The sequence below is a fragment of the Talaromyces amestolkiae genome, assembly GCF_001896365.1.
Source record: "Talaromyces amestolkiae strain CIB chromosome Unknown scaffold20.1, whole genome shotgun sequence".
In the NCBI taxonomy this organism is placed as follows: domain Eukaryota; kingdom Fungi; phylum Ascomycota; class Eurotiomycetes; order Eurotiales; family Trichocomaceae; genus Talaromyces; species Talaromyces amestolkiae.
In genome coordinates this window covers 141,796-159,912 of record NW_024468056.1, presented here as the reverse complement: position 1 = coordinate 159,912, position 18,117 = coordinate 141,796, and the positions used below count along the sequence as shown (strand labels likewise).

The following is an 18,117-nucleotide window of genomic DNA, read 5'->3' as shown; positions in this document are numbered from 1 at the left end:
CTTCTCTGGCAGGCTTTCACCAAAGATTCCGAATCATGTATTTGAGTATATTGAAGCTCCGAAATGTAGTCAAAGAGTTTCATGGATGTATTCTCACTTTGAATTTCAAAGATATCGCTAGTCACAAACTCCGATGCCTTGATGTTATAATAGAATGCGTCATTAGACCTAATGGTGAAGTGTCGTAGTCTATCCTGCTGACTGGACCCTTGGGTTCTGAATTCGATGTGATTGTCATGACTGAAGAGTACCGGATGCTTCAATGTATGAACTTGTATTGAACGACCTCCAAAAGCGGAAATAGTCCAAAGGAAATCGTCACATCACAGCGATGAGTCGACAACCCCCTGGAGTCTTTATATTTTGACAAAACAGTTCTTTGATCGCATTTGATATCCGGGGGGCCCCCGGCTGGTTGATAAAATGCCTAGGCAATCCGGGGTAATTTGACCGAGCCACTCCACAACTGCCGTCTCCGCTATCCGAGTTCCCCCGAATTAGCCCTAATCTGGTCAATCCGAAACTGAAGGTAGCCCGGCACTACTATGAGTAGGCAGGAAGTGCACGCTTCTATCTTCAGTTGACCTTTCGGATCTTTATTTTGGAGTTCCACGTCTTCTTCTGCACATTTGATAAAGAATTCCAGGTCGTCCGGAAAGAATATCAGCCCCGGATCACTTGCTAAATCGAATTTCGTGTGGCACTTTACACATAGTGCGATTGTATTGCATTCTTTTCTCAGATCGAAGTCGATCAGTCCTTTCCCGCGCCACCTGTTGATGAACTAAGTTGATTGTTATTACTGGATCATAAAATCATATAAGTAATCACAGTAACATACCTTGAAATCTTCCTTAGCGATGACATGGCATACTTGGGGCTGTAGATTGTCATCCAAACAAGCCTAGCAATGATCGCTAACAAATGATCTGGTCTTGCCATTCACTGACTCCGGAAAAATACCTGAAACAATGCTTGACGCGTGTGACATCGGTTGCTAGTTGATCTCGTCGTCGAATGAAACTGCTTTGCTGCTGGATGCCATTTTCGTCAGACTTGAAAGATTTGTGATACGGAAACAAAGTGGTTTTCCTAAATAAAGAAATCGTATGCATTGACTTGTTTATTCTGAAGAATAGAGAAGGAAGGTGCAATCTTGGAAGGTGTATTACGAGGAAGGAGCGATGTTTTGAAGTTGCTGCCTACTACGGCGGACTGAATCCATTCGATTTTTGATTCTGCCGCAAGTGAGGTTTACAGATTACCACACATAGGTTCTAATTAGTTGATTATACTCAACGCTTTTTTCATTATCCTCACGCTTATTGAATGCTTTATTATATACTTCATTCACGATGACCTCTGTCCCCATCCTGAACCCTGCGACTGCGCTCCTCGTATCTATTATTTAGTGTCTGGTAGGTCTCAAGGAGACTACCAGTGGTTTCTTGACCCAGAAGTTATAAACAGGCTGATCAGCCCAGTTGTCGGTCTCAGGCGTCAATTCAAGATCAAAGTGCCAAAGCAAGCTTGCCAGGATAAAACGCATCTCATGATAAGCAATACTAGTTTTGTCTTAGCTATCACTCCAGTGGATATTTATTGTTGCGACTTACTTTTTGCCCAAACAGTTCCGAGGTCCATATGAGAATGGTTGTACAACGTCCCTCTTATCCGAACCGTACACCGCTTGGCCTTCAGGCAACCATCGCTCAGGGATGAAGCTATCGGGATCTTTGAAATTGTGCGACGAGTGATACGCTGCGAACTGAGGCACTTGAACTCGAGTCTTTGTACGTCAGTACGTAAGTGTGAATATAGGCTCCTTGAAACTTACTCCTTTGGGAACGAAGTCTGTGCCAAATTTTGCACCATCTTTTGGTGCCATTCTGGGGATACCCACGGCAACAGGAGGATAGATTCTTAGCCCTTCTTCAATGCAAGCTTGAAGATATTTCTGCTCCGCTAAACGGGCCATGGTCATATCCTCGAAAGTTGAGAACGCAGCGCGGATCTCATTTACAAGTCTAGCATGCCTTTGATTGTCGAGCAGCAAGTAATAGAATAGCCCGCTCAATAACGTCGCAGTCGTCTCAGTACCTGCACTCATGAATATCTGCCCGTTCGACAGCATTTCGTTGAGCGTGAGGCCCTTCATCCTCTTTTCTCTGTTTTCGTCGTTGCTGTAACGAAGTATGTAGCTCCAGATGTCATTACGCTCGACTTGCCTGCTGAGACGGTCTTTGACTTTGTCAGCAGAGAAGCGCCACACGTTCTGTCGTTCTTTCTTTACTTTGGAAGGAATTAAGAACCATGTCAGTAGTTTCGTAAATGGCTGCCACTCCGCAGCTATGCTCATGAGTTGAAGGGATCGAACATTGCTAAAGATCGATTTGACCCAAGGAGAGTACATCGAACCCCTCAGTTGATTTAACGATTCGCCAAATGTCAAGTCAGCCATCACGTCAAATGTTGTAAAGTTGAACCACGCGACTAGATCTACTTTTCCGTCATAGTTATTTGCATCTTGTTCGAGCTTCTCCACCAGAAGTGAGACGTAATGCTTGACAACATGTTCCTGGTCTTTTAGAGCCCTGTCGCTAAAGGCATGTGAGACAAGTTTGCGTTGCCTGGGATGAGAGACGTCGTCGGCTCGAATGATCCCCGGCTCCCCATAAGGATCCGGTCCAAAAAAATTAGGATCTTTAGGCCATTGAGGCATGTGATGACCGTAGACTTCTTTCCAAGTTTCGGGTTTGATGCTTGAGAGCTTATCGGGGCCGTACCGAACAACAGGGCCATATTTCTTGTGCAACTCGTGCATCCATGCAACAGAGCGCCCCTTGGTGAACTGTATGTGCCAGGTAAGATTTGTCGTTCGCGCAAGAATAGGGCCTGGGAATTTCCGCAGAGGATGGAAGAAGACATTGTATATCATTGTTGCGATGGTGTATACGAGCTGTGTACGTCATAAGTAGGGTGCTCACTGAGGAGTGAATTTGCGGTATGAACTCACGATTACACTGATGGCCAGAGCGATGGCCTGTAGGAACATTGCGACGGACAAGTGTGCTGCCCTGTCATGCATGATAACTGTCAATGTTGGCATGATGGCTGTAATTCGACTGCACAAATGATATCTATTACTGGGAGCAGTTTAGGGACAGTAGAAGAGGGAATCTAGTCTATTTATCCTGTTGGACAACACTCAGCATTCACCAGAGAGGTTATACGAACGAGGATAGGGACGATTATGAGACGTCACGCATTGGAAATGGAGGTGCCAATCCTAACGTGGTCAATTGACTGGGTCTGTATGTGTAATTCTGGATGTCAGGTTACATCGGCCTGAGGGATATGCTGCGATCTACAAGGGGCAACATGGACCGAAATGTGCTTCAATGGCATGCTAGAACCGGACGAGACCATGATCAACTGCTATCACTCTTCGCAGAGCGAAGTGCCGAGAGACACTATCCGGTTTGGGCAACTATAGGACACTAGATTTATCCTATCTAGATATTACTTTAAGACTTAGTATCTCTTGTAACCCAGTTTAATATATTGTCGTAAACCAATGTTTCGTAGACTCACAAAAAGTTTGTGATATTGTAATGTGAAACATGGCTATATTGTGTCGATTTACGGCCGCGCACAATATTGACCGGGCATAACCAGATTGCCATTTTGGCGTGTTGTAGTACTCACCAGCACAGATATATGGTGTCCTTAGCAATTTCCCTTAGGGTCCTATAGGGTTAGTCCCTTCGGGCTTGATAAATACCGCCGGTCGGATAGAGCGGCTTTCTACCAGGATATGTCGGATCTGTGGGACTGTCGACGAAATGGACAGCCACCTGAACTTCAACAGTGTCTACTGTTTGGGGCCCCACCTCCTCTGCCCAAAATTGTCTTTGGGGGAACGATTCAGTGCATCGCTGTTGACTCGTCTTCGCATTTTCTCCACTTATGCGATGATTTATGCTCGGGTTCAGGTTGCTCCGCAAGTGTTTGTGCCGTCAAATTCCTCGAAATCCAGCGACGGAGAACAGCGCGGTGGTTGTCTCAGCGCTCCGTGCAGGATCTTTACCTACTTATATGATATCCTTAAAGATCTTATATGTAAAAAAGCGAGAGTCTCGACCCTGATAGATATAGGCACGTACAATGGTACTTCACAAATAGGATCATCGCAACTTACCCCGGCGCAACAATACAGACGATATACTTTGCCATCTCTCCCGTTCTGCTCCTTTATTTCCCTTATGGTTTGCTCGACCACAGCGAAAAATACAGCCAGCAAATTCTCCTCACGACAATGGCGGAAATTGACACGGGACTGCTGCCACTAGGGGAGCGAATTCCCTACTGGAAGTTGATTCTTGATCAAGGTGTCATCACAAACCGAATCATCACCCATGAGTACAAGGGGTCCGGCACAGAGGAGGATCCCTACCTGGTGACCTGGATTTCACAAGATCCTCGCTCACCCCAGCAGTTTCGGAAGCTCACAAAGTGGCTGTACACTCTGTTGGTAGCAATTGCGACTCTAGCAGTCGCGCTGGTCAGCTCAGCCTTCAGCGGCGGTCTTGCAGAAATCCTGGAGGAATTTAAGGTGGATCAGGAAATTGGAACTCTAGGCCTGTCGCTTTTTGTGGTTGGGTTTGCTGTTGGTCCGCTGCTCTGGGCTCCGTTGAGTGAAATGTATGGCCGACAGATTCTGTTCTTCGTCAGCTATGCTGGCCTCACTGCGTTCAATGCAGGAGTAGCGGGCGCGCAGAATATATGGACTTTGATTATCCTTCGATTCTTTGCCGGTGCTTTCGGGTCGTCCCCTTTGACTAACGCTGGTGAGTGAGTGCTCGCTCCCTTCTCTCGCAGAGGCGCAGGAAAAAGGCTAATACTATAAGGTACATACAGGCGGCGTAATTGCAGATATGTTTGCAGCAAGCGACCGTGGGCTGGCAATGACGCTTTTCGCATCAGCACCCTTCCTGGGGCCTGTTCTCGGACCGATAATTGGTGGTTTTCGTAAGCATTTCCTCATCCATGCTCGAAAATACTGGTGCTAAATTGTCAATAGTGGGTATGAATGCTGGCTGGAGGTGGGTGATGGGTTTTCTGGCAGCATTCTCGGGCGCATTGTGGATTGTCTGCTCTCTGCTTGTGCCCGAAACCTACGGCCCTGTGCTTTTGCAACGACGAGCGGCGCGTCTGTCCAAGCTCACTGGCAAAGTATATGTCAGCATTCACGATGCGGAGAACGGAAAGATTTCGATATCAGAGGCCTTTAAAATTTCACTTTCCCGCCCCTTGGTTTTACTCTTTCGTGAGCCCATCGTGCTCCTCCTTTCGATTTACATGGCGATTATATATGGTACCCTGTACATGTGCTTCGGCGCATTTCCGATTGTGTTTGAGGGCGAGCGCCACTGGAACCAAGGTGTAGCAGGCTTGGCCTTCCTTGGTGTGATGGTAGGCATGATTCTAGCCATGGTGTATAGCATCTTCGACAATAAGCGCTATATACGCAACCAAGAAAAGAACTCTGGGTTTGCACCTCCCGAGGCCCGCCTACCTCCGTGCCTTGTGGGTAGCATTACAGTTCCATTTGGCCTTTTCTGGTTTGCCTGGACCACTTTCCCAGCAGTGCACTGGACTGTTCCGATTATTGCAGCCGCACCCTTTGGTTTTGGAATGGTGCTTGTATTTCTATCTGTGATGAATTACCTCATTGACGCCTACACGATTTACGCGGCGTCTGTGCTCGCCGCAAATTCGGTCCTTCGCTCGCTCTTTGGTGCCGCCTTTCCTCTCTTCACAACCCAGATGTATAGCAATCTAGGCACCCAGTGGGCCTCTAGTGTCCCCGCCTTTCTGGCCCTCGCATGCGTTCCATTCCCGTTCCTCTTCTATCGCTATGGCCCAGCCATCCGGGAAAAATGCAAATTCGCCGCGGAATCAGAGGCCTTTGTGCGCAGGCGCGGTGAGCAAACACAAACACAAAGTGACAGCCAAGGTGTTGTTGATCGCGATGTCGAGCGAGACAGCAACAGCTTTTCCTAGAAGAGGTGTGGGAGGCGCTTCTGGGATTCCGGTCTTGACTTAGTGAGGATCGAGTCGGCATGAACTTCGTCGGAGTCTATTTCGGATCTGGAGGAGCTCCCGTCTGTGGCGCGTAGATAGAGCATACCACTGTCAATTCACTCCCGGAAATCGAGTGTTTATGAGGGAAATCTGTATAATATCGATTGTGAGATGACGCAAGAACAATGATACACATTATTGGTAATGGCTTCAGGCAGTGAAGGAGAGTCCCCTCCCTCCAACCTGCTCCTTTCCCCAGATCTGCCAAAATCTTCGCTAGAAACCCATTCCCATTCCCATTCCCATTGATACTTATACTATCCAGGATGAATGCACAGTCCCCTAGAGTGCTAATAAATATAAAATTTTCTATTGAGAGGTGCTGTACTATACCCTAAAGCCTATAAATGAAACCCGCCCCGACGCATGTCCTAAAGCCAAAGTGCTATCTCTGAATGCTGAGAAACGAGGCCGATATTCAGGAGGGAGCCACAGGACTTTTTTGCCCTGGAAGATTACCCACTGCCTGTCTTGGATATATATCTCAACATTCTTCTGAATCGAATTGAAAGTATGGTTGTCACACCAGGACTGGATATGAAAGGATCCTAGATCGGTATTCAGATATGTACCATCTTCAGAAAATCCTAGGGCAGTGACAATTACGTCCACAGCCAAGATCTGCTGGAGGGCGCCTGTGGCAGTATCCCAGAGCTGGATCGTCTTATTACTAGAAGCGGACGCCAGGATTCGACTATCAGGAGAAAAGGCCACGCAGCCAACCCAATCTGAATGGCTCTTGAGAGTCTTCATCTGAGAGCCCGTGGCAGTATCCCAGAGTCGGATCGTCTGGTCATCGGAAGCGGACGCTAGCAGTCTACCATCAGGAGAAAATGTCACGGAGAGAACTCGGCCTAAATGGCCCTCGAGAGTCTGTGCTAAGGACCCTGTGACAGTATCCCAAAGCCGGATCGTCATATCAACACGGCCTTGATAGTACAGCCTGCCGTCAGGATAGCGTAGGCGGCATTCACCAGAGGCGGACGCCAGGAGTCGACCGTCTGGAGAAAATACCACGCACCCAACCCAACCTGAATGGCCCTCGAGAGTCTGTACTAAGGAGCCCGTGGCAGCATGCCAGAGTCTGACCGTCTGATCCTCAGACGCGGAGGCTAGTAGTTGGCCGTCAGGAGAGAATATCACGCACAAAACTAAACTTGAATGGCCCTTAAGAATTCGCTGTAGAGCTCCAGTAGCAGTATCCCAGAGCCGGACTGTGTCATCCCAAGAGCCGGACGCTAGTAGTCGACTGTCAGGAGAAAATGTCACGGACAGAACCCAACCCAAACTTGAGTGGTCCTTGAGAGTCTGCTGCAGGGTACCTGTGGCAGTATCCCAGAGTCGGATCGTATGATCATTAGAGCTGGAGGCCAGGAGTCGACTGTCAGGAGAGAATGTAACGGACAGAACCCAACCTGAATGGCCTTCTGGAGTCTGCTGCAGAGCGCATGTGGCAGTATCCCAGAGTTGAACTGTATTACCAGAGCCGCATGCTAGGAGTCCACCGCCAGGGGAGTATACTACAGACCTAACCCAACCTAAATATCCCTCAAGAGTCTGCTTTAGAGTGCCTGTGGTAGTATCCCAGAACCGGACTGTCTTATCGATGGAGCCAGAGGCAAGTAGTTGACTATTAGGAGAGAATGTCACAGATCGAACCTGCTCAGAATGACCATTGAGAGTCTGCCGTAGGGTACCTGTGGTTAGATCCCAGAGCTGGATTGTCTTATCATCAGATGCGGAGGCTAGTAGTGTGCCGTTAGGAGAGAATGTCACAGATCGAACCTTATCAGAATGACCTTTAAGAGTCTGCTGTAGGGTGCCCATAGTAGTATCCCAGAGTCGGACCGTCTTGTCATCAGAGGCAGAGGCTAACAGTCGACCGTCAGGAGAGAATTCCACACACCGAACCCCACCTGAGTGGCCCTCGAGCGTCTGTTCTATAGTACCTGTCGCAGTATCCCAAAATCGGATGATCTGATCATCGGAGGCGGAGGCTAACAGTGTGCCATCAGGGTAGAAAGCCACCGATCGGACTCGACTAGAATGACCCTTAAGAGTCTGCCGTAGGGTGCCCGTGGTAATATCCCACAGCCGGACTGTCCTATCACTAGAAGCGGAGGCCAGCAGTTGGCTATCAGGAGAGAATGCTACGCACTGAACCAGACTTGAATGGCCGTTAAGAATCTGCTCTAGGGAACCCGCGCTAATATCCCAAATCAGGACGGTTTTATCATCAGAGGCAGAGGCCAGCAGTAGCCCGTTTGGAGAGAATGCCACGGACCGAACCGAATCCGAATGACCCTCGAGGGTCTGCATTTCAGCACTCCAGCCATCCTCAATCTCTGGCAGGATATATATCTGATCGGTGATCTCTTCTTCAAATTGTCTCCGAATGATCGTCATTTTGGGTGTAAAGACAAGCCCGGAGAAATATATTTGGAGGGGGGCGATATCAGCGATCTGTCTATTTTTGAGGACAAATCGCTTTGCATCATGGAGGAATTCGGAAATATTGCCGCCTTTGTCACCCTAGATCAGTTAGCTTGAGTATGTATATAGGATTTCTAAAGAACCAACCTGTACGATTGATTGTAATCGATTTAATAGCCCTACAACTTCAAACCCAAGACCCAGAACGTTCATTGCTTCAATCCAGTGCAGGAAATGTTTTTGCAGAAACATGAAGACGTCATGCATCAACGCCTGCGGGTCCTTGCTTTGCATTAGATGCTGCACCCAAAAACGACAAGAGTATTGTAGCTCTGGTGGGAGGTAATGATTAAGAGTCTGGATACTGATCTCCTCGCGCCTAGTTCCCTCACTAGGCAGTCCACAAATATTCCGTCTTAAGCCGTCGCACAGCGAGATACATTGTGAAGTCAATCTTTGATGTACTTCTTTCTCGTCCACCCATAGTGGAGTCTTCTCGCGTGTTTCTGGATCAAGAAGGAAGTCTCGAAATGATAGATGGAAAGGCCGAACCGGCATGTTCTTATCTTTGGGTATACGAATCACCGAGTGTAATGAGTTCAGTCTCAAATCAATCAGTCTCTCAGAGACACCAATAAGTTTCGAGAGTGAAGTGACTGAGAGCGGGCTTTCAAGCATTACAATTGTACCCACTATCTCCTGAAACTCTTGAAGCAGCTGCATTTTCCGTTTCCCGTTCTGATTGTTGAGAATTCGATTAAGCACGGGAAGATACGTTGCATTCAGTTGAGATCCCTCACTTCGATTGGTGAGAATTTCGGTGATAGTATCCATGGGGTCCCACTGGGGATCTTCAAAAAGACGGCACGCAGTCGCAGCAAAGATGAATAATGGAACAGAAAGTGTCACAAGAGCTTGTGTGTTCGTGTCTCCAGGCCAATTAACAGGTAGTAAACGTTCTTTTCTGATCTTTGAAAGCCGGCTTTTTAAGAACAAAGATATATCGTGGGTTGTGACTGCCTCGGGAATCTCATGTAGTACAAGATTCCAATAGTCATGATCTCTGACTTCTAAAAATCCCAGTCGGATTGGGAATTCAGGCCTGCTTGTCAAGAAAATGCGGATATTCACAGCACTCACCTCCCGTAGCCGGGGTAGTAGTTGCAGTATGACACGTATGTCATTGTCCACTTCACATTCATCTAACGCATCAATCACTATCACTGCGGTCGGGATATGTTCAGAAGGCTGTTCCAAGCCGAGCAGCGGTTGGAGAATTAGATTGTCAAACTGATCCTTTAGCGACTTTGCTGCAAGACTAGGGTCATCACTGACGGCTTTCTGAACACCTAAGAGGAGCTGGGGGATGGTAATCACGAGCTGTCTTGCAAGAGTAGTAAAAAGCTTCGTGGCATTTCCCCGGTCCCCTTCTCCCCTCTTAAAGAAGAAACTCGCACCTAGGAGCTTGGATTGTTTGAAGGATTTTCCTACAGTTCGAGAGATTGTTGATTTCCCCGTTCCAGCCATACCATTGAGCCAGAATATGAATTTTCCCTGTGGGGAAATAGCCCATTCAGAGATCTGGGCAAGAAGCTCGGTTCTAGTGCCTGGAAGGCATTCATCTTCATGTTGATCCATAAATGAGTCCAACTCGGCATCCCGCGCATTCGGGAGCTTGTCAAGACCCAAGTTCCGGTCGATACGGCCTGTGGTCTCAGCCACGTATTCTATACGTGGCCTCAGGTTTTCTAAAATCCTCCCTTCAGTCTCCACCTGTTGAGGTATAATTCGACATAGAAGATCCTTGGCATACGCTGCTGCGACCATTGCCGCATAGCCTTGCCATTCTTTGTTCTTGTGGGAATCGGAGTAATCGCAGATGCCACGGATCACGAGGCAAGGAAAGCGGTTCATAAGCCCGGCCGCTTCCATTTCAAAGCACAGAACATCCTTTTCCGCTGCCAATTTGTCTCGAATCAAGGCATCTTTCATGAGTTGATTAGCCGACGCTATCAGCCCGTAATGAATTGCGGGGTTGTCATCGTCGTCGGTGCGTGGAAAACGTGGAACTAGGCTAGATAGATCATTTCCGCAACTCGTAGTGCAAGGAACGTCACCGTTTCGGGGATGAACAACGTGACTTTGGTATAGCCGATCGGTCGTAGAATCTGGGCGCTTGTATCTTTTTCGCAACCGTGGTTTCGTCTCGAAGATTTTGTTGACCGCATCATCGAGTTCGTGGCCTTCAGTCTCATATTGAGCATTGAGTCCGCTTACTGCTGCACGTAGGACAGTAGGTGGCTGGTTGAGAAACCCTGTGAGCTGGAAGCTTTGGCCTTGTACAGTCTTGCCAAAATCATACTGAATAACACCGCCTAGGCCGTTGTGGGGAATACTGACAACAATATCTCCCAGGCGGATATCGTGTTTTGGACTGGGCACACCACCCCCGATGCCAACCATCAGGCCGAGGCGAACATTGGGAAAGGTATGCATCATATCCTCTGCGACACAAGCTGCAGATGAGACGCCATATTCCCCCATGGGCAGAACAGAGATGACCACATTATGCTTCCCAATCCTGCCCAAGGTGTAGTCGTTTTTGTTGTGAGGCGGCAGATAAGCTGGGCCATCATGTTTTTCGTCGAGAAAAGCTTGGGCAGCGATGTATTCGGTGGTTATGGCACAAATCCAACCCACAGTATAGTCATCCGGATTAGACATCGTGGAACGGGGACTCCATCCAAGTATTGATCTGTGAATTAGTTGGTCGCACGATGCTTTAAATGGTCGAGGAAATAATTCGACTCGATTGTGCGAGATCCAGTAGACTCCACCCCGGCATGATCTTATACACCTCGCTGGTTTGATCTGTCGGGCTTGCCAAATAAAACCTTCAGCTGCACCTGATCTCACAGCTTTCTCTCGTTGGTTCTGGTCGAAGGAATCCCATAGTTGTTCGATGTGGGGTCCAGGGAGGTGGCATTTCGTTGCGAGATCATGGTGTAACTCTTTTGACAAGGCTCGATGTCCTTCTAGCCTCGCTTATCATCCTGGAAGTAGAAGACACGGTCCACTATTTGCCGCTAATGTAAAGATACCTATCAGTTGATCATAATCTGATATCAATATGTATTCACGGTTATTGATGGAGTTTACCCTAAACCTAGAAGCTGTCAATTGTCGGTTGATTGCCGATTGCCGATCACCGGTTAATGAGGTCAACACAAAACCGGTATTTGCTATTATATTTCAAAAGCATTATTTATCATTCTTCACAAATTTTTTGAGCGTTTAGTTGGTGCGGAAGTATAGAAATCATTAATTACATAAACATCTACAATGGCTGTGGAACAAACCGCTATTCAGCAAGTTGGAGATATCACGTCCAATCCACTACAAAAATATGGTAATGGCCAAACGATTCTAAGAATTGGGTAAGTTAGAGAATTCTCGGAATTTATCATTGACATGTTACTAATAGGCCGACGATGATAGAAATGGGGGTGCAGGTGAGCTTTACCAGATACAGACCAACACTAAATACGACAACTTGTAACGAGAACAAACTACTCTAAATGAGTCGTACTAACAGATTTTGTAGGTAAAACCGGGCTCGTGGAAGCTCTGGCGAAGAAATACCTATCTTCAAATTCAATGGAGGGCTCCATTGAATGGGTCTGCAATCACTCTAGAAATACACAACTGGCTCTTTACAACGGCTTCGTTGACATAGCCCTTACATATGAGCGAGAACAAGAAGAAATCTCCGTCGCAGAGGGTTGGGCTCAAAACGCAGGGTGCGTATTTCATGATCATTTCTGCCTAATCGGACCCGAGAACGATCCGGCCAATGTCAGAGGAGCGAATTCAATCGAAGAGGCTTTTGAGCAAATAGCCGCAAGCAAATCATCTTTCCACAGCAGAGCAGATGGATCAGCTACTATGGGAAAAGAGCGTGAGATCTGGCGACGATGTCATCGATCTCCATGGCTTGATGATGTCGATTCCTCGACATGGTACGTCAAAACAAAGTATACGCCAGCAGAGGCATTGGCAGCTGCCGGGCATGCCAATGCTTATCTGCTTAACGATCAATCAACATTTTTGAATCAACTTAGCCAGCGAGCTTTTAGCAACATGTCCGTCTTCTTTGAACCGACGAATCCTTTTCACTACTTAATGAATTCATGTTATGCATTATACAATGCTAACACTGGGAATAAGGATATTGAGAAGTTTATTGCGTTTATAAAATCGGATTCTGGCCAAGACGTTATCGCGAGCTATGGACTTGATAAGGTTGGAATTTCCTACTTTGCATCCGTCAAGCAGAAAATTGCTAGGCCGTCACTGGTTGGTGGGATGACAAGGGATGGGAGATGGATTTTGGCCACGCGTTTAGAGAACAAATTATAGCAAATTTTACCCTAGACTTTATGGTATGAAATGATTATTTTTGTATATGGTGCTGGAAACCAGGTACAAGAGTTTCCCGGGTAGTATTAGTCCCGAATGGAGCATATCTATGTCGGGGTATTCATGGTTCTCCGGCACATAGTAATGAAGCGAACCTGGAAACCGTAGACAAATTCTATTTAGACATGAGGCTTTTGATGGATTGGTTGGTTGAGAGATCTGGTTAACCGTGGATTTTGGAGTTGTTAGCCGTTTTATAGATCGGAAACAGTTGCCGAAGAAGCGGAGCTGCCAGTGCGGAAGCTTAAAACCAATTCGAGCTCCATCCATCTGATCTTCATTCACGGCCTCACTCTCAACAATACAACAGCAATATTCGGACGACTTTTCTCATTGATACATATTCAATATAAGGAAAGAAATGGCGCCCACCCTCGTTTCCTCCCCACCAACTCTCCGCATAAACCCCGAACCTCTCACCCCCCAATCCTTCGCCCCGTTCGGCACCGTCATCACAACCCCGTTCCCACGCGACCTCCTAGGCGCACCCAACAACCTGCCCGCCCTCAAACTACCTCACCGTGTCCCCGCAACACCCGTCTATGCAAATCAAGGCTCCGCCGTGAAAATAAGCCCCATTGCGCCCCTGGCCAATGGGTACGAGAATGCGTGCCCAAGCGGCAAAGCGGCGCAGGCGAGATTGAGTATGTTTGCATGTTTCCCGAGGAAATTGCGGAGGGAGAAACAGAGTGGTCACCGACAGACTGCTATCGATAATATTTTGAACGGCAAAATGAATGAAACACAACAAGACGACGGAGATGCGGAAGAGGCCGGTCTCGAAGGGCCAGTTTTCGATGTGCGGATCCTCGAACGGCACCCTTACACAACGCAGACGTTCATTCCGCTTGATTTATCGAGTCAAAAACGGGTGTTGCGGGACCGCGTGCCTGATAAAAAGAGTCACGACTGGAAGGGCTACGGCGAAGGAGACGTGGGCATGACATTAGACGGATCAGCGGAACAGGACGAAGAGCAGGAAGAGCCTATATTCTTGGTCATTGTTGCGCCGACCCTCAAGGGACAGTCTGCTGCTGCTACGTCATCATCAACAAAAAAAGATGCTGTAGCTGCAGATCCTACGATGATATCGACGATTGGCACGCTGTCCGACCCTGTGAATGAAGGGACTGTCGATTCGAATCGGGTCTTGATTCGTGATCCGCCCGATCTCGAGAATCTGAGAGCTTTTATTGCGCGTGGTGGACAGGCGGTTACTTATGGTCCGGGTACGTGGCATGCGCCCATGGTTGTGTTGGGGCCGCGACGAGTCGATTTTGTGGTTGTGCAGTATGTGAATGGTGTTGATGATGAGGATTGTCAGGAGGCGGCTTTCAAGGATGGGATTGTGGTTGATTTGAAGTCATTGAATGAGGAGGAGGATGAGTTTTGGGATGATTTGAAAAAGTTGTCTAAACTCTGAGAAGAGATGTGACTATTATTTCGGGAAGGGGATTATAAAAGATAGAATATTGTACAGATTCAATGGGTATCAAAACTAATATACAAGGACATAATAAACAGCCTAAAATACGTATTTAAGTAAGTGAAGGCCAACCTATCCGGTAGCAGCCTTGGCTTCGTCTTTGTGCTTTGACCAGTCTACCCAGTCAGTGTCATTAGATGTTTTCATCTGGCGAAGGACGTTTTCTGCCACGGTGATTGCAGCTTCCGGGAGACCGGCCAGACGAGCCACCTTTAGCGCATGTGACTGTCGATTGACGCCTTTACGCAGCTTGTGCACGAATGAGAACGACCCAGAAGGGCTTTCCTTGACATCTGTGCAATAAGCGTTGAGCTTTTCAAACCCAGCAGTCATGTCTATCAAGGCATGGAAATGCGTTGCGAACAATGTCCGGCATTGATTCACATTGTATAAATGTTCAAGACATGCGTATCCGACGGCGGTGCCGTCCTCAGGAGTGGTCCCTCGACCAACTTCGTCCATGATGACGAATGACCGAGATGTTGCTTGTTTCAAGATCGCGGCGGTTTCGAGCATCTCTACCATAAAAGTTGATTGATCTCTAAATAGATCATCGGCTGCACCGATCCGGCTGAATATCTGGTCGACGATACCAATTTCTGCATATTCTGCAGGAACAAAGGATCCGACCTGGGCCAGAATTGTTATCAATGCATTCTGACGCAAGAAGGTACTTTTCCCTCCCATGTTTGGACCGGTTATCAGCCAAACCCGGTCTTCATCGCCAATAAAACAGTCATTGCTGACGAAGCGCCGCCCCTGTTCTTCAAGCCCAAGTTTGACTGTTGGATGTCTTCCACCAACAATACGATGTGATGTACTTGTGTTTAGAATAGGCCGCACCATATTCTGCTCTTTTGCTAGCGTTGCAAAGGAGCAAGTAACATCTAATTCATCCATCACGGTGGCGTTGCGGCGGATCTTTACCAGATTGAGGATGACCTCTCTCCGAAGCTCTTCGAAAATTTGTTGCTCTTCAGCACGGATGTGTTTCTTCAATTTGTCTATTCGCTCGCCCAGTTGTGACCACGCGGGCAAGTAGAACGAGCGCGTAGATTTTGTAGATGAAACGATTCGTGTGACGCCGAGGTCTTCGAGCGCTTCTTGGGATATCTTGGCTCCTTTAACATGACAAATGTATCCTAAGCTCGGTGACCATTTCAGTGTCAGCGTGGAAGATCCGACTTGCTCTTGTAATCGATTTGTAAGAGTTGACTTTTCTTCCTGAAACTCATCTAGACGTTCGTGCAATCGTTGAAGAGCATCGCTAGCATCACGTCGCATAATCCAAATGTCTAAATCTCCCCGAATTGACTCGACTGCAAAACCAGGCCGACCTGTAGTCTTGAATCGCACCTTCCGAGGGATAGACTCAACGTCTTCGGGCAGACCTTCGTTGAGAACAACATCTTGTGTGAGTTGAGCAGCTTCTGCCGCTTGGTCATCTTCAATACGATGTTTCTGTAACAGAGCCTCTTCATCAATCGCAGCAAGAATCTTCTCAGCAAGCTGTGCCGGCCCGTCCATTTGTAGCCTGCGGATCAAATTTTCAACACTATGGAAGTTCATATCAGTCTCCGAAGTGGCAGGTGTTCGACGACCGGACAAAACCCTGAGAACTTCACGAGAGGCATCAATAGCCCTGGATAAGAATATAAGATCATCTGGATCTCCTCTTCCTAGCGTGAATTTCTGCACAAGGCGCTGAGAGTCGTAACTTCTTTTTAGAAGTGATACGATGGTATCTCTTATCTCTTTATCCTGAAGAAAGTAGGCGACAAGATCAAGGCGTTCCTGAATCACAGACAAGGACGTCGAAGGCGAAACTATTTTTATAGTTAGAATGGCAATCTCGTATCAAATATCATGTGGTAAACGTACTCAATCGATCCCGAAGGAGACGAGCTCCACTCTTGGTTGCTGTTCTCCGCACCGCGTGTAAAAGACTACCTTTGCCCAGCCCATCTCTGGCGGTCTCTAGTATCTCCAAGCCTCGGAGACTGCTTCTGTCAATGCCCATGGATTCATCCAAATGTCGTCGCTGAGGCGGCTGAAGTTTTGTGTCGACTCCTTGCAGTTGAACACGAACATATTCTAGAAGATTAAATCCTGCTGCCACCTCTACGTTTGTAAAAGTAGACGCCGTTTCGGGCGCTACAGGAGCCTCCAACATCTCTCCCCATTCGGACATGGGTTGTGCTTTGGTAGGCGCTTCAAAGAAGGTGAGTAACTGATGATCTACACCCACCAGCATCTGCAGCTCCTGAGCCAGCATATTCTGCAACCGTCGGTCTGCTATAATTTCTCGAGCGCCGATTCTGGCAATAGCTGAGGGAAGCATTTGCGCCGTTGTAACTTGAGTGTAAAAATCGCCAGTGGATAGATCCATCCACGCCAAGCCAACATGTCCCGATGATGAAGCTAATAGGTGTGAGATGGACGAAGAGTCGCCTCCGTCTTGGGACTGCTCCTCGAAGTAAGTTGCATCAACAAATACCGATAATAAGAAGTTGTTTTGCGAGGTGTCGATGAAGTTTTCGTCGATCAGCGTTCCCGGCGTGATGACTCGGGTTACTCTCCGATCGAACAGTAGCCCCCCGGATTTCGATTTTTCCTCCACAGGATTCAGGAATTCTTCACTCAGAGCAACATACTTTTGCAGATCTTGTACGAGAATTTTGAGAAATCGATCCAGTTGGAAAAAAGGGAAACCCGCCATTGGGACCGGCCCTGCGTTCGTCTTTTTCGATGCGAGTTTGATGTTCAGTAAGGGAGCTAACTCTTCTGCTTGTTCCCAATACAACTTCCCATGGTTAGCACACAAGAAGTCCAATATTTTTTTATATGCAAACACGCGTAGCTTACTTCGTAGAAGCTTCCCACCCTAGTCAGGACCACGCAGTTCTTGAACTTCTCCATATTATTCCTATGGTCTTGCACCACCTTGGGGTATCGAGGGGCCTCGTCCGCGCCATCGCTATATGTTTCGAGCTTGAGCGCGCCTTGCGGAAGATCTTTCAACTTCGCTGTAGTCTTTGTCTTCGCGCCTCGTGTGAAAGGTACGGCGATTCGAAGAGTTGAAGCTGGACAAGTTGGTCGGCGCGCAATATTGCTGATTGCCTTGTACCGGACGCCATTGCTGACTGGAGTCGACCTTAAGCATGTAGCTATAGTGGCTCCTGCACAAGAAGCACGAGCTTGCATGGTCTGAACTGGAAGGAAGCCATCCAGAGCTTCTGTACTTCGGAGTGTTTGTTGAAGTAGTCGCGATGAGCGGGCTCCTTAAGATTTCCCCACGCCGCACGACCCGCCAATCAACGTCCCGGAACACGCAAAAAGGTCTCCACTAAAAGTTCCTCCATTTTAGTCCCTGCTTGTTCAACGCCTTCACAGCTTTTACCTCAACCAAGCTATAATCTCTTCCTGCGACTCCGAGCTCAACATTCCTGGTACTGCGATGCCAGGACGATGATCTATCAGTGAACTCGAGGATCATTTACTTCCATCTGCTCTGTGTTGATAAAGTGGTAGCTCGAAAGCTTTTGACGCGCCACGGGTGCGGAGCTCGACAA

At 47.8% G+C, this 18,117-nt stretch overlaps 5 protein-coding genes across 5 annotated transcripts; 2 read left to right on the top strand and 3 right to left on the bottom strand.

The window, feature by feature from the left end:
- Positions 1-1,408: 1,408 nt before the first annotated feature.
- Positions 1,409-3,055, bottom strand: BHQ10_008632 (uncharacterized protein; the record flags this gene model as incomplete). The annotated part of the gene is made up of 4 exons (XM_040881459.1): positions 1,409-1,565; positions 1,617-1,789; positions 1,838-2,959; positions 3,017-3,055. 4 exons carry the CDS (start codon positions 3,053-3,055, stop codon positions 1,409-1,411), a joined length of 1,491 nt encoding a protein of 496 aa, XP_040737134.1.
- A 1,263-nt stretch (positions 3,056-4,318) lies between these two features.
- Positions 4,319-6,066, top strand: BHQ10_008631 (uncharacterized protein; the record flags this gene model as incomplete). The annotated part of the gene is made up of 3 exons (XM_040881458.1): positions 4,319-4,850; positions 4,921-5,031; positions 5,084-6,066. The coding sequence occupies 3 exons, from the start codon at positions 4,319-4,321 to the stop codon at positions 6,064-6,066; spliced, it is 1,626 nt and encodes a 541-aa protein (XP_040737133.1).
- A 408-nt stretch (positions 6,067-6,474) lies between these two features.
- Positions 6,475-11,582, bottom strand: BHQ10_008630 (uncharacterized protein; the record flags this gene model as incomplete). The annotated part of the gene is made up of 3 exons (XM_040881457.1): positions 6,475-8,679; positions 8,764-11,335; positions 11,497-11,582. The coding sequence occupies 3 exons, from the start codon at positions 11,580-11,582 to the stop codon at positions 6,475-6,477; spliced, it is 4,863 nt and encodes a 1,620-aa protein (XP_040737132.1).
- Positions 11,583-13,420: 1,838 nt separating this feature from the next.
- On the top strand, positions 13,421-14,482 carry BHQ10_008629 (uncharacterized protein; the record flags this gene model as incomplete). The annotated part of the gene is made up of 1 exon (XM_040881455.1): positions 13,421-14,482. The coding sequence occupies one exon, from the start codon at positions 13,421-13,423 to the stop codon at positions 14,480-14,482; it is 1,062 nt and encodes a 353-aa protein (XP_040737131.1).
- A 135-nt stretch (positions 14,483-14,617) lies between these two features.
- BHQ10_008628 (uncharacterized protein) lies at positions 14,618-17,907 on the bottom strand (the record flags this gene model as incomplete). Its single annotated transcript, XM_040881454.1, has 4 exons — positions 14,618-16,371; positions 16,427-17,348; positions 17,411-17,688; positions 17,865-17,907. The coding sequence occupies 4 exons, from the start codon at positions 17,905-17,907 to the stop codon at positions 14,618-14,620; spliced, it is 2,997 nt and encodes a 998-aa protein (XP_040737130.1).
- Between the last annotated feature and the right edge of the window lie 210 nt (positions 17,908-18,117).